The sequence below is a fragment of the Carassius gibelio genome, chromosome B9 (assembly GCF_023724105.1).
Source record: "Carassius gibelio isolate Cgi1373 ecotype wild population from Czech Republic chromosome B9, carGib1.2-hapl.c, whole genome shotgun sequence".
NCBI classification, from domain to species: domain Eukaryota; kingdom Metazoa; phylum Chordata; class Actinopteri; order Cypriniformes; family Cyprinidae; genus Carassius; species Carassius gibelio.
In genome coordinates this window covers 27,103,067-27,118,376 of record NC_068404.1, presented here as the reverse complement: position 1 = coordinate 27,118,376, position 15,310 = coordinate 27,103,067, and the positions used below count along the sequence as shown (strand labels likewise).

General features: G+C 37.5%; 1 protein-coding gene across 2 annotated transcripts in view; it reads right to left on the bottom strand.

The window, feature by feature from the left end:
- Nucleotides 1-5,559: 5,559 nt before the first annotated feature.
- Nucleotides 5,560-15,310, bottom strand: part of LOC127964545 (cysteine/serine-rich nuclear protein 3-like) — a 43,522-nt gene continuing 33,771 nt past the window's right edge. For both annotated transcript variants that reach the window (XM_052564764.1, XM_052564765.1), the window contains 4 exons: nt 13,844-14,022; nt 10,079-10,338; nt 9,704-10,000; nt 5,560-8,575 (listed from right to left, as the gene is read on the bottom strand). In XM_052564764.1, coding sequence (XP_052420724.1) covers nt 7,460-8,575; nt 9,704-10,000; nt 10,079-10,338; nt 13,844-14,022 — 1,852 coding nt within the window. In that variant the 3' untranslated portion in view covers nt 5,560-7,459. The remainder of the gene's footprint in view (nt 8,576-9,703; nt 10,001-10,078; nt 10,339-13,843; nt 14,023-15,310) is intronic.

The following is a 15,310-nucleotide window of genomic DNA, read 5'->3' as shown; positions in this document are numbered from 1 at the left end:
TTCTGTCGTCTGTCTGTGTCTGTCTCTCTGTCTTCATGTCTGTCTCTCTGTCCTTCTGTCTGTTTGTCTGTCTCTCTGTTCTGTCGTCTGTCTGTGTCTGTCTCTCTGTCAATTCAATTCAATTCAATTCAATATTGCTTTATTGGCATGAATGTAAATTATACAATATTGCCAAAGCTTAGTGTACATATATAGAAGAAATAGAATAAATTATAACAAAAAAATGGACATCACAGTAATGGAACTGATTATAATAACATCTTATAATATTAAACTAACAAATTATAACATTTGTGTGAACGTTTGATTCCACAGTCTTAAACTTACATATAAATACACAAACATACTAAGGGTCACTGTGGTGCACAATAGGGTCAGACACACTGAGGTCACACACACACACACACACACACACACGTTCACCTGCTGTCTCTCAGGCTGTGGCACGTCCACACGTATCTCGCAGCCAGTGCTGCTGTGTGTCCCTCTCCTAATATTATTTTTAATTTTTCTGTTTCACTAATTGCTGTAAAGTTCTGTATTAAATTTGTGAATTTGTTCAAGTATAGTTCTCTTATGGAGGTGTATTTCTGACAGTGCAGGAGGAAGTGCGTCTCTGTCTCGATCTCTCCTGTCTGACAGTGAGCACACACTCTTCTCTCTTTGGGTAACCAGCTCTTTCGGTGTCTGCCCGTCTCGATGGCTAGACTGTGCTCACTGAGCCTGTACTTGGTCAGGATCCGTCTCTGCTTTGTGTCTTTGACACTCTGGAGATAATCTTCACATTCATAATCAGATTTTAGGGTTCGATAGAATTGTAATTTACTTTGTGTTTTAGTTTCTTGATCCCAATGTTCCAGATATGTATTTTTAGATAGTTTGGTAATTAGGTTGATTTTGATGTTTTGGTGAAAAGCAGTGCTGGTCTGAGACTGGTTAGTGTTAGTAGAGTTAGTCAGGTTAGTAAGTCTCAGAACTAGCTGACTGAGTGGACTCTTTTCAGGGTTCAGTTCTTGGGTTTGTAGCGCTTTAAAATGAAGCGATTCTGTGGGACTTGATTTCAGATGCATCCAGAATTTGAGGGATCTTTTTTGCATATTGATAAACAATGGGAATCGGCCTAATTCTGCCCTACATGCGTTATTGGGTGTTCTTCTTTGTAATTTTAGAATCATTTTGCAGAATTCTGTGTGTAGGGCTTCTGTTGGATGTCTGTCCCATCTAGTGTAGCTCTGATCACTGAGTGGACCCCAAACCTCACTTCCATACAGTGCTATGGGCTGAAGCACACTATCAAAGATTTTACACCAAATTGGAATCGGTATTTCAATATTTTGGAATTTTTTCCTGATTGCATATAGAGCTCTTCGAGCTTTATCTTTGAGAGCATTCACTGCCGAACTGAAACTCCCCGATGCAGTGAGGGTCAGACCGAGGTAAGTGTACTGCATCGTGTGTTCTAGAGCGGTGCTGCCTAGACTGAACTGGTGTCTGTGTTCCTGACACCTGGGCTTCTTCTGAAACACCATAATGTTGGTCTTGTTGAGGTTTACTGCCAGGGCCCAGTTCTGGCAGTAGTTGTCCAGCAGGTCCAGCTGCTGCTGTAGTCCCTGTGGGGTGGAGGACAGCAGCACCAGATCATCTGCGTACAGCAATAGCTTGATGTTCTTGTCTTGTAGAGAGAGTCCAGGGGCTGTAGACTGTTCCAGCTGCACCGCTAACTCATTGATGTAAATGTTGAACAGAGTTGGACTCAGACTACAGCCCTGCCGCACTCCTCTTTTCTGGGTGAAGAATTCTGTATGTTTGTTGCCAATTCGGATCGCACATTTGTTGTTCGAATACATTGATTTTATAATGTCAAAAACTTTACCCCCTACACCACTTTGTAAAAGTTTATAGTATAATCCGTCGTGCCAAATAGAATCAAATGCTTTTTTGAAATCGACAAAGCATGCAAATATTTTTCCGTTTTGGGTCTGTTTTACGTGTTTATTGATTAGGGTGTGTAGGGTGTAAATGTGGTCAGTCGTTCTGTGATTTGGAAGGAAGCCAATCTGACTCGGGCTCAGGACATTGTGCTCGTTAAGGAAGTTGTGTGTCTGTCTCTCTGTCTTTGTGTGTCTCTCTGTCTTTGTGTCTGTCTCTCTGTCTTTGTGTCTGTCTCTCTGTCTTTGTGTCTGTCTCTCTGTCTGTCTCTCTGTCCTTCTGTCTGTCTCTCTGTCTTTGTGTGTCTCTCTGTCTTTGTGTCTGTCTCTCTGTCTTTGTGTCTGTCTGTTCTGTCCTTTTGTCTGTCTCTCTGTCTGTCTCTCTGTCCTTCTGTCTCTATGTCCTTTTGTCTGTCTTCATATCTGTCTGTCTTTGTGTCCATCTCTTTGTCCTTCTGTCTGTCTCTCTGTTCTGTCGACTGTCTGTCTTTGTGTCTGTCTCTCTCTGTCCTTCTGTCTCTCTGTCCTTTTGCCTGTCTTCATATCTGTCTCTCTGTCCTTCTGTCATCTCTCTGTCTTTGTGTCCGTCTTTGTCCTTCTGTCTGTTTGTCTGTCTCTCTGTTCTGTCGTCTGTCTGTCTCTCTGTCTCTCTGTCTTTGTGTCTGTCTCTCTGTCCTTCTGTCTGTCTCTCTGTCTTTGTGTCTGTCTGTTCTGTCCTTGTGTCTGTCTGTTCTGTCCTTTTGTCTGTCTCTCTGTCCTTCTGTCTGTCTCTCTGTCCTTCTGTCTGTCTCTCTGTCTTTGTGTCTGTCTGTTCTGTCCTTTTGTCTGTCTCTCTGTCCTTTTGTCTGTCTCTCTGTCCTTTTGTCTGTCTCTCTGTCCTTCTGTCTGTCTCTCTGTCTTTGTGTCTGTCTGTTCTGTCTGAATTTCCCATTTACTCCTTTTCCCATTTAGAGATTTATGACGCAACAAGAAGCACTTTAACAAAGAGAATTTTTATTCAATACATACCGTTTAAGGAACGCACAATAAATACACATCATAATAGATCATTCATAAGAAATACTGAAAACAGAACGAGAACTGCGATTCTAATTGGTAGCATGATATGACGACTCCTGTCTGCTGCCAGTTCATCTGGTCCCGCTGTAGTACAGGCTTCAATGTACATGTGTCTTTCATATCCCATAATGCTTTATAGACTGAGGTCTGTTGTACCAGCACTGTGTGTGTAAGTCAAGAGGTGAAGTAAAGACAAATCTGGACCAATGTCCAGACAATAAATCCTAGAAGGCAAAAGCACAGATTCAATTGCTTTCATATAATCTGAAACGATGGTAAAAATTAATTAGAAAATGAAGGCATTTGCTTTTAAGTAAACCATTGGTTACTTAAGCCAAGGCAGTGATCCAATGCTGCTGCCCAGATTACCATTGCAACATTAAGATTTTCAGTCATTTGAAAACACACACCTATCTTTATTAATTTTATCTTTAAAGGCGAAGTATGTCATTTCTGCACTACTGGCAGCCATGGGTGTTTTTTTAGGATGTTTTGGGTGGATGCTCAAAATTATGAAATTGTCTAAAATACGACTTTAAAAGTAAAAAGTGACAAAATTCTGAGGTATACAGTCATAATAGTGACAAAAAATATCGCTGCCAAAGACAAAATTGACAAGAAGTAAAAAATTATGAGATAAACTGTTTGAATTTGACGATAAAAAGTCATAATTATTATAAAAAGTTGGCAATTATGATGTCAAAAGGGGAATGTGAAAAAGTCAAAATTATCACTTGTAGTCATAATTGCATCATAATTACATCTAATTTTGACTGTGTCATAATTTTGATAAGTTTCTAAAAGTTTTTTAATAAAAATTATGACATTTTTATACCTTATTTATTTCAAAGATTTTATATTTTTGAAATGTATGTCAATATCATGTGCCGAAAATGAGTTTCCATACAGAAAACTAATCGGACACCACTCAAAGCAAAACATTATGAGGTATATTTCATGTTCGTAGCATAAAGAGTTGTTTCATGTGTGAGGTTAAAGGTCCTACTTCTAGTTCTGCATGCTAAAGCTGGGATACAAGTTTTAAGCAACACACTTCACCTTTAAGGATCTGGTTATTTCTTTAACGCCCCACGAGGTCACGCTACTGTGTTGATGACATGAAAGGCATTTGATTGTCCTGTCTTGAGCTTACTGAGGGACATTCTCCATTGGACAATGACTCTCTTTCATCAAGAGGATAAACAAACGGACAGATGCATCATAAGGTTTGTGCGTCAAAAACAGCTTCATCTCAACTCGTCAGTGCTTTAAGGTAATATTTCACACAAAAATGATTATTCTGTGATTATTTAAACACCCTCATGTCATAGCATAAAGATTATTTTAAAAATTCTCTCTTCTTAGGAGACAAAATAACAGTGTTCGAGTTCGGAATGACCAGGATGAGGGTGAGTACATAATGACAGAATGTTTATTTTTGAGTGAACTTTCCCTTTAACATGGGAGGAAATCTGATGTGAAATAAATTCACTCTTTTCAATGAACATTAGCTTTCATGTGTGGCATTATCACACTGTAAACTATTGCACGTAACAAATTACTCTTCAGAATTATTTATTCAGTCAATGCTGATTTGTTAATTAATTAACCATGACAAAAAATATTCTCTTTTTTTCCTCTCAAAATCATAAGCTAAGTAAAGGAGAGAATATTTTCACTTCATGCCATAAAACATTTATCACTATAAATTGAGAAAAATCACCTTCCTGGCCTCCTTCCATTCAATGCATTCATTTATGCAATAAATGTAAAGTATTACCTTGTACAAATCTAATGTGAGTAAATTTGTATTCTAGACTTAGTAATTTAAACACTTTTAAAAATCATCTTCGCCTGACAGAAACGGAATGCTTCGTTCGCAGTAACTTGATGCATTTCAAAGTGCATTTTCATCAGAAATCCCTGTATTATCCCAAAGGTAATTTAAGACTTAAGTATCTCAGAGTTTCATAAGATAAAGAGTCTGATCATTTTCATTATGGTAATATTGTTTAAAAAGTTAAATCTGTTATCTCACTACCTTCTGTCTACTATCTGCCATTTTAAACAAATGCAGATACAATATATATATATATATATATATATATATATATATTTTTTTTTTTTGTTAGTGTCATGGAAAAATCATCCTTCATGTCTCCACTAAAAACTCGGAGATATGTTATAAAAACATCCTTTAGGGCTGTGTTCAGAATAGCGTGCTAGCATACTATTATATAAATGCAGTATGTACTGCACACCATACTGTATCCAAAAATTTAGTGCGCTTCATAAAAGTAATATAATGGGACAATTTTGTTTTTCCAGTTTGTTTTCTAAAAGTCCTTTTTTTATTATTATTTTAAAATAATTGATAGTATAATAAGAAAGCTTGTTTCTGGCACAAGATAAAAATAAAAGGTAACTACCACTTTATATCTTACAATTCAGAATGCAAGATGTAAATTCGGAATTGTGAATTTAGTCAGAATTCTAAGTTTATATCTCACAATTCTTGTATATATATATATATATATATATATATATATATATATATATATATATATATATATATATATATATATATATATATATATATATATATATAATATTTGCCATTTTCTTTCCTTTTATTTTGTGATAAAATAGTTTAGATTTTACAATAAGCATATTGGGACTGATCACAAGGCTAACAGCGCTGACATATATATCTCACAGTCCTGAGAAATAAAGAAGTCATCACTGTGAGATAACTTCAGTATTATATGCAAAAAAATAAAATAAAATTGAGATATAAAATGCAATTACATTTTTTTTTTAATCTGTGGTGGAAACAAGCTTCCATAGTACACAGATAATATACTACGCAGTAAGTAGTAAGCAAGTATTCAATTCCGAACACAGCCATAGTCATGGCACGGTACCAGATAGCCCCGCCCCCTTTAGTGCTCAGGTAACAATTGGTTGCGGTTCTGTATAATATCAGCCAATGGAAAAGTGCAATTATGTTGAGGAAATGTATTGTGTTCACAACTTAAATATCATGGTTTTGGTTTTGTAAGCAAAGGCAAATGAACAGCACACATTTTAAGAGCCGTTTTCATGCTTTCACCAACACTTTAAAGCATGAAGTATGTGTACGAAAACGCAACAGTATTATTTTCTCTTTTACAGTACATCGAACTCTTACAAAACCATAAACCAGCGATGAAAGCTAAAAAAAAAAAAAAAAACATGCTTTTATCAAACTTTTAGATATACACTTACTTCAGAATACGAACAGCAACAATATGTTTTTCCAAGGTTTTTTTTTTTTTTTTTTGCACCACTGACACAAGACACATAGAAAAGTTCTATCCACATTTCTGCTCAAAACTAGAACTTTTGAAATTACAAGAAACATTGCATGAGCCTAAGGCCAGGAATATACTTTATGCCAGTACGTAAACGCTTGGCCACCGTTTTGCAAGTGTGGACCTGAAGTTCACCCAAAAAATTACAATTCTGTCATTTATTCACCTTCATGTCTTTCCAAACTTTCCTACTTCTGCAGAGCACTGCCAGAAGCTAGTGTGAACAACTTTGGACTCCTAATAATATTGGACCCCATTTACCTTCATTTTATGGACAAAAAATATATATTTTATTAAATATCATCTTTTGCGATCCAAAACAAGTTTGGAATGACATAAGGGTGAGTAAATCGTGACAGTGTTTCATTTTTAGGTGTTCTGTCCCTTTAAGTTCTTGGTCTAGTGGTAATAAACTTCAAGGGGGCGCTATAACACCTACTTATGCCTTTAGATTCAAAAACAATGGGTCTCATTAATCACATTGCTCTTGTACGCATGAATTTGTGCTTGAAATCAATAACTTCAGTACTAAAATTTAATGTAAATGTACGGAAAAAAACTTGGAGCAACTGAAACCACAAGTATGAAGAAATCAAATAATGGTGGCATTATATCAGTTAAGATTAAGTTAAACGTTTTATAATCATGTTAAGATGAATTGTCACCACCTTTCTCCCCGTTATGGATGGCCCTGGCTGAAAGCGATAAAAGAATGCTGAAAATAAAAAAGGTTGTGCGAAAAATACCCTTATATGGTGATGGCTTGGGTGTGTTTTATGCAAATTACTAAATTGAGGTTGAGAACATATATATAGACACACAGGCAGCTCTGAAGTACGTACAAATGCTAAATATTTCACACAATTATTAGTAAATAAGACCAATTTCATTATTAAAATCAAGCTTGCGTAGCTAGAAGCGCTTGCGTTAACGTACTTGCGTAAAGTGTTTCCAACCTAAAGCTTATACGCTCTGATTTTGCAGTTTAAATCTTTTTGTTCTTTGCAAAGTTCAGTAAAAATACATATTTTTGGATCCGCCAAACGATAAACAGGAAAACGAAATGTTGATTTCGCAGGATCGAAGGTTTCTTTTATACTCTCGCTCCGCTTTCTGAATCTAAACTGGAGTGGGCTCAGCGAAAGCATCTAGTAAAGCAGGTCCTTTTGCGTTGTCCGCTAGCGAAACTTCGGGCAGGTTGTGAGACATCTCCTTTGGCTGTTCAGCTACGAAACAGCTCCCGTTGGCGTTGTAACTCATATCCTGTGTATTGTTGTTCAGATAGTTTTGGAATTCCATCTGGCTCTGCTCTCCTGATTGGCTGAGGAAGGTCCCTTTGGATTGGACGCTTTTATCTGGCTCCGATGTGCAACAGCCAATCACAGCCAAGTGGTGATTGGCATATGGCTGTTCGGGCTGCTGGGAGTAGTCCGTGTATTGGTCAGGGGTCACATTGTAAGGACCCTGAGACATGACCCTACTGGAGTCATTAACCCTGTCTTGATAAGACGCAGTGTCCCCTATGTAGGGCTCACTAGATTGGTTGGCGGAGGCTAAAAGTGTGGGCGGAGTAGCATTTTGCATTTGATAGTACTCCGCAGTAGAATTGATGAAGTAGGAGTTTCCATTAGTTTGGTTGTCAGACGCGATTGTATTCTCAGAGTAACGCATCACAGATGGGGGCGGAGCCACTTCACTATTGGCCAATCCTGTGTCAAACTCCTCCGTTTTGTCGTCATCCTCATTGTCGTCTTCCTCCTCAGAGTCGCTGTTCGCTAAACTCTGCGTGCTGGAATCGGATAGACTGCACAGACTGCTACTCTCATCTTCGTCCTCATCGTCTTCTTCATCTTCCTCATCTTCCTCTTCCTCATCCTCGTCATCTTCTTCTTCTTCCTCCTCCTCCTCCTCCTCCTCCAAGGCGTCGTCCATGTCGTCGGCGGCCTGCAGATGCATGATGGTGGTCTGCGGGACTGTATCCGGGATCGCGTATTCCAGCGCATGCTGGCCCGTAGCCATTGGGCTGCAGTGACCGTTCGGGTTGCCGTGAAAACCATTGCCTGTTGGCCCGACGATACCGGAATTCTGCTGCTGCTCGCGGCTCTTCTCGAGTTCCAGCTTCATGATGGTGTGCAGGAAGTGAGTCCGAACTCGTATGGGGTTAAACTCGATCCTGCCGGCCGCGTTGCTGCAGCCCTCTTTTGTGCAGCCGCACGGGAACGACATACGGTCCACCTGTGGACATCCAAGAACACTTGAGCACAGGTCAGTTTAGGATGGTTTGAATTACACACAGCAGGAGTGGTCTAAATAAAGCTCCTCATTCTTTTGAAGACATTGATGCACTGAGTAAAATTTAACCAGCTGTATCAGTAAGATCTAATCGGTTCTATCCGGGCATACCTCCGTTAAACTTTATCTCTGGACATCGTAATAATTTATGCTTGTTAGTCCGCCATGTTAAATTTCCGTGACAGGGTTTGTTTTACTACAGTACGGCAAAGGAGGGCTCTCTTGAGGAATGCAAATCAGCTCCTGATGTGGTTCTAGCAACTGGATGAGTCTTATACAACATGTGACAAACATGTTACTTCACCTCAAAATAATAAAAAAATGCTCAATAAAGACTAATTTTCGGACCAATAAATTTTTTTTTGCATTATAATCATGACAGTTAAGCACATTTTAACACAAGTGTCATTAGTGTCATGTGATTTATTTATTTAATTCCATAAATTATATAACATAAATGCAAATGAAGTCTTGGATTTAAAAAAATAGAATTATGTATAAATTTTTCAAACTAAAAAAATGTAAAATAATAATTGCTAATATAAAAAGAATCTAATATAGAACATTTACAATGTAAAATATTTAGACATCGTGGTCATATTTGATGTACTGCATTTCATTCATACTGTTTAAAACATATTTTAAAAGACTGAAAAATACATTATTTTTAAAATGAAAAAGTAAAATGTTGGTACGTTAATACAAATCTGACAGCTAAATGATGGCATAATACAATAAAAAAAAATTATAAAATATTGCAAAACACTACAATATATTCAATAAAAACCTGATCTGAACATTAGTAGTAAATATACAATTATTTACATAATAAAAATGTAAATTACAGTGCATTATTTTAATGGTGCTAAAAATTATTGTAACATAAAAGTAATACGCACATTAAATTTATCATCATTATTGCTGTTTTAAGGTGAAAAGTGGTTTATGTTTGTGAGACCAGCCTGAATATTTTGTTATTAAATTATGAATTATTATATAAATAATTAACTCTAGAATTCCTCTGCAATGACATCATGTTTTGTGTGCAATGTGTGTGTTTGCTGATCATACCTGACACTTGATGCCAGCGAGGCTGCATGTGCAGGTCTCTGGGTCACAGAAGAGTCTGCAGTCGCAGCCACAGTCTTCCCTGGACACCCTGATGGCCCGTAGCTCATGTTTCTCCTCCACATCGAGCTTCTTGACGCCGGATGAACGCAGCAGAGCGCGCCGCTTCTTAGTGGTCAATGGCTGAAGGAAAAAGTATTCATCCACCTCTGTGTTATCAATATCCAGGTCATCATCAGAGATGTCATCCAGCGTGAGAGCATTGGCCTCCTCGGACTCCACCGAGCCGTTCTTCGTCAACTGAGGACCATATGAAAGGTGAAATTTTAAAGACATTTGCACAGCATTATATGCGTGAAAAAAGAATCGTTTGCTTACCCGCAGCCGAATAGAGTTGAGTTTCTCCTCTTTCAGGTGATCTCGGAGCATGTCTCTGTGGATCCTCTCCTGCTCCATGGCGAACTCTCCCAGTGTGTACTGCCGCACGCAGGTGTGTCTGTTAGACATGCCCAGGGAACTGCCACCCTGACTGGGCACGCTGGTGAATCCCTGCCTCCGGCTGAAGTAATACACCGTCACCTTCTCAAAGTGCACCCTCCTCGTCCTCATTCGCTTCTCCCTCTTCAGTATCGAGGACGCTAGAAAGACATTAAAGGTAAATAAAATTACAGTTCGGTTATTCAATTTGAAGGACACTGATATGCATCTTTCCGGTAACAGTACAGTTAATCGGAGCGATACTTGGACTGGGTAATAGGGCTGAGTGATGCATTAAATATTTACAATATATTAGAATTTTACTGACTACATAAAAGTACTGATATGGTGAATTTCACAATGATTAATTAGCATTTACATGTAAATGCATTTGGTAGATGCTTTTATCTAAAGCGACTTTTCCTTTCATGGTTACCTTATAAGTTCATCCATTATCTGGGATTTTAACCTATGACCTTCACATTGCTAGCACCATACAATAAGGCATATTCAGTATGTAGCATATACAATAAGGCATATTCAGTATGTAGCATATACAATAAGGCATATTCAGTATGTAGCAGCTTTGATGCTGAGATTGTTCAGAAGTGTGTTTCAACAGATCTGTTCTTTTAGATTTAATCTAATTTATTCAGAATCATTCTGATTTAACAGTTAATTAACATTGCCTCAGCATGGCATTTTACTTGCTTTAAAATGTGTGTAGATAGATAGATAGATAGATAGATAGATAGATAGATAGATAGATAGATAGATAGATAGATAGATAGACAGATAGATAGATACATTTTTCAGGATTCTTTGATGAATGGAAATGTACAAAAAAAGCATTTATTTGAAATGGAATTCTTTAGTTATTAGTATTTACTACTATAAATGTTGAAATATATTCTTTGTAAGCCATGTCATGCAGCTGTACTAGTAAGATATCCTCCTCAGTGCGCCTCTAGTGGCCTCCTTCATTTCTCTGCATGCCACCGGCTCCTATTGTTTGGCTATTTAAAGGGGGATGGTAAATATACCCTGTATAAATATCCCCAGTTTTGGCCTCCACAAGAGTGGAGTTTCCCTGATACTCTCTCCCACAGTTCCCTTAATGTCTGACACAAACAGGACAAATAAGAACCATCTGCTGCTGCCGGTCCCCCGCCCAGAACCACCAACAGAATACATTACACACACACACACACACACATGAATGTGTGCACTGCGCTTAACCCAGTCTGACTCAGGAACTCCAGCACAGCCGTTCACTGCAAACAGAGCTTTCGAAGTACAGCGGCTCAGTGTGGAAGGAGAATTAGGTGTGAGTGAGATGTATCTTATTTAAATGCCTTTTGTCTTTGGACATGTACATGAAATGGTGAACCTCCAAAAAAAAAAAAACTGTCTTTTTTTCTAGTATTTACCTAGTTCTTTATTTTTTAATCTGAATTTCAAGATTTAAACATGGGAATTCTGAAAATTCTGAATTGTGAGATGTAAATTCAGAATTCTGAAAAAAAAGTGGATGAATTGTGAGAGATATAAACTCACAACTGTGTGAAAAAAGTCTGAATAGTGAGATAAAGTCATATTTAAATATACGTAAGCTTCCAGAAGTTTCACCCCTAAAATAAAATGAGAAAAATAATACAATTTATTCTGCATGAAGAAATTGATGCTGGTTTGGAAAAATACTGGTTTCTTTTTGCTTCTCGTTATTCTCAGTGGTGATTCTCATTAGGTTCTCATTACTGTTATCAAGTAACTTTAAGCAAAAAAAAATTCCTAAAATAGGTTCCAGTTTATGTGCAAAATATTCAGTAGAAAAAAGGTTTTCACAAAGCAGCACAACTTTGATAATAATCAGAAATGTTTCTTGAGCAGCAAATCTGCATATTAGAATGATTTCTGAAGTATCGTGAAACTGAAGACTGGAGTAATTATCAGAGGAATATATTACATTTAAAAAAATATATTCAGATAGAAAACAGCTATAATGATTTTTTTTATTATTTCACAAATTATTCTTGTTTTTACTGTTATTTTTCCTTTACTTGAATAAATGGAGCCTTAATGAGCATTAAAGAAAGTTCTTTCAAAATTATTAAAAAAATCTTACTGACCCTAAACTTTTGAGTGGGTTGCATATCATCTGCATACCCAGGTATATGAATATGGCAATCATTATCACACCACAGGGTTTGCATCTAACAGTCACTGGCTATTCGTCATGTTTACTTAGCTGAAAATAATTCCAAGAATCCATCTCAGCAGGTTGATCTGAATGTCAGTAATTTACGATTATGAGCTGCATTTCACATCACCTCTGTGCTGAAAGAGTAGCGCTTTCTAAAGGAGGAAACTGACGTCCTCTGGGACTCGCTGCACCGTGGGTCATCCACAGACATCTGGTGCACATAAACTCCTAATTATTTTTAATGACAGAATCAAAGTGAATGAGCGTCACAAAAGAGAGGTGATTGAGCTGAAGAGCGTCAGGAATGCGAAAACTGCCCTCCAAAATCAACCTCTCGCTTTATTGGCCGTTAATTAATCTCTATTTATTTTAGAAGTTGCAGACAAAAAAGCTTCCCAAATACTGCATCTTTCTAGAAATGATGACTGATGCTGTTCAGGTGAACTGCTCTTCAGCTTATCGTGAAGTCAAATCCTGGCTTGTGCGTACTTCAGCTTCTTAGCGGTTAGCGGCATGAGGCCAGATGTTTTACGTTTATTGTGGTGATGGATATCTCTCAAGCCCCTTTCAGACAAGCATGATGACGATCAATATCAAATCTCAGTGATGAATTTTCCTTTCAAAGGGCCATTTTTTTTTTTCTGCTACCAATTTCGAGCTAGCGTTTTCCCTGGGGAACGGTATTTCCCATCTTGTTTCTCATATACCCATAATTCAGTGCTTTAAAGGGATAGTTCACCCAAAAATGAAAATGTGATGTTTATCTGCTTACCCCCAGGGCATCCAAGATGTAGCTGACTTTGTTTCTTCAGTAGAACACAAATGAAGATTTTTTACTCAAACCGTTGCAGTCTGTCAGTCATATAATGCAAGTGAATGGGAATCATGGCTTTGAGAGCAATATATCATCACGGGCCACAGGGTTTAATATATATTTTTTTTTTTACTTTCAAAGCCGCGATTCCCATCACTTACATTATATGACAGAATGCAACAGTTTAAGCTACATTTTTTTGCTTGTGTTCTACTGAAGAAACAAAGTCACCTACATCTTTGATGCCCTGGGGGTATAATTATTAAAAAAAAAAAAAAAATTATAAAACTTAAAGGCGATTTTCTCAATATTTTGATTTTTTTGCACCCTCAGATTCCAGATTCAGAAATAATTACATCTCGGCCAAATATTGTCCTGTCCTAAGAAAACCATACATAAATGGAAAGCTTATTTATTCTACTTACAGATGATGTATAAATTTTGAAAAAGTTACCCCTATGGTTTTGTGGTCTCACTTATTTATTATGTTTCATTTAATTTTGTCCTTAAATTTTCTCGTCTTCCATTTCTCTTCATCAATACTGCAGAAACCCTGTTATTCTTTTATTGAAATATTTGATCTGTAATAATGCTGAATTGTCACAGCTTTCTGGATATTTCACCCTACAGCGTTTGATACGAGTCTCACCTGTCCGCTGCAGTGCGTGTGTTGATGATGAGGATGAAGGGTTGACGCTGTCGCTGCTGTCTCCGCTCTCAGTGCTGGATATCTCCTCCTCCTCAGACTCCCTCAGTGAGGAGCAGGGCGACGCCCCCTCCACCTCCTCAAACTTCCTCTTCAGAATTCCACTCATGGCTGCCGTCAGGCTGCGCCAGAGAGAGAGCACAAGTAAAAATCACATTCATTTTTTGACATTTCAAAGACATATTGTGTTATTCCAGTGATAAGTGCATTCGGATGGTACATGATTCAGTCAGTGTGATTTCGACTACATTTCCATAAAATTTTGTTTACTCACAATACTGGAAAAAAATCCAACCAATCAAGTCACTGTTACTATAACATTACACATCCATATGTGACTTTATACTTCCATAAACCATGCAAATGATTTAATAAGTCTCCCGAAATCGTTGTATCTTGACCAAATATTGTCCTATATATATATAAGTCAACTTTCTGACTTTAATCCATAATTTGCTATGCTACAGTTGGAAGATTCCCACATTAAAGACTTTTTGGTGTTTTCACACACTTTTTGCTTCAAATAAAATTCTATAATGTAATTTAGTCTCAGAGCTGGTTTGAGATATGGAGAAAATAAATGGGGAAAATATACTTCCAGAACCCAGGCCACTGAAGAAGTTGTTGCTCTACAGGTGCTGGTCATATAAGTAGAATATCATCAAAAAGTTTATTTATTTCATTAATTCCATTCAAAAAGTGAAACTTGTATATTATGTTCATTCATTGCACACAAACTGATATATTTCAAATGTTTATTTCTTTTAATTTTGATGATTATAACTGACAACTAAGGAAAATCCCAAATTCAGTATCTCAGAAAATTAGAATATTGTGAAAAGGTTCAATATTGAAGACACCTGGTGCCACTCTCTAATCAGCTGATTAACTCAAAACAGCTGCAAAGCCTTTAAATGTTCTTTCAGTCTAGTTCTGTAGGCTTCACAATCATGGGGAAGACTGCTGACTTGACAGTTGTCCAAAAGACAACCATTGACACCTTGCACAAGGACATTAATAGAGAGGTGAAGGGAAGGAAAAGATGTGGTAGAAAAAAGTGTACAAGCAATAGGGATAACCGCACTCTGTAGAGGATTGTGAAACAAAACCCATTCAAAAATGTGGGGGAGATTCACAAAGAGTGGACTGCAGCTGGAGTCAGTGCTTCAAGAACCACTATGCACAGACGTATGCAAGACATGAGTTTCAGCTGTCGCATTTCTTGTCAAGCCACACTTGAACAACAGACAGCGTCAGAAGAGTCTCACTTCAAAAAGGACTGGACTGCTGCTGAGTGGTCCACAGTTATGTTCTCTGATGACATTAAATTTTGGATTAGCTTTTGATATCAGGGTCCCAGAGTCTGGAGGAAGAGAGAAGAGGCACACAATCCACGTTGCTTGAGGTCCA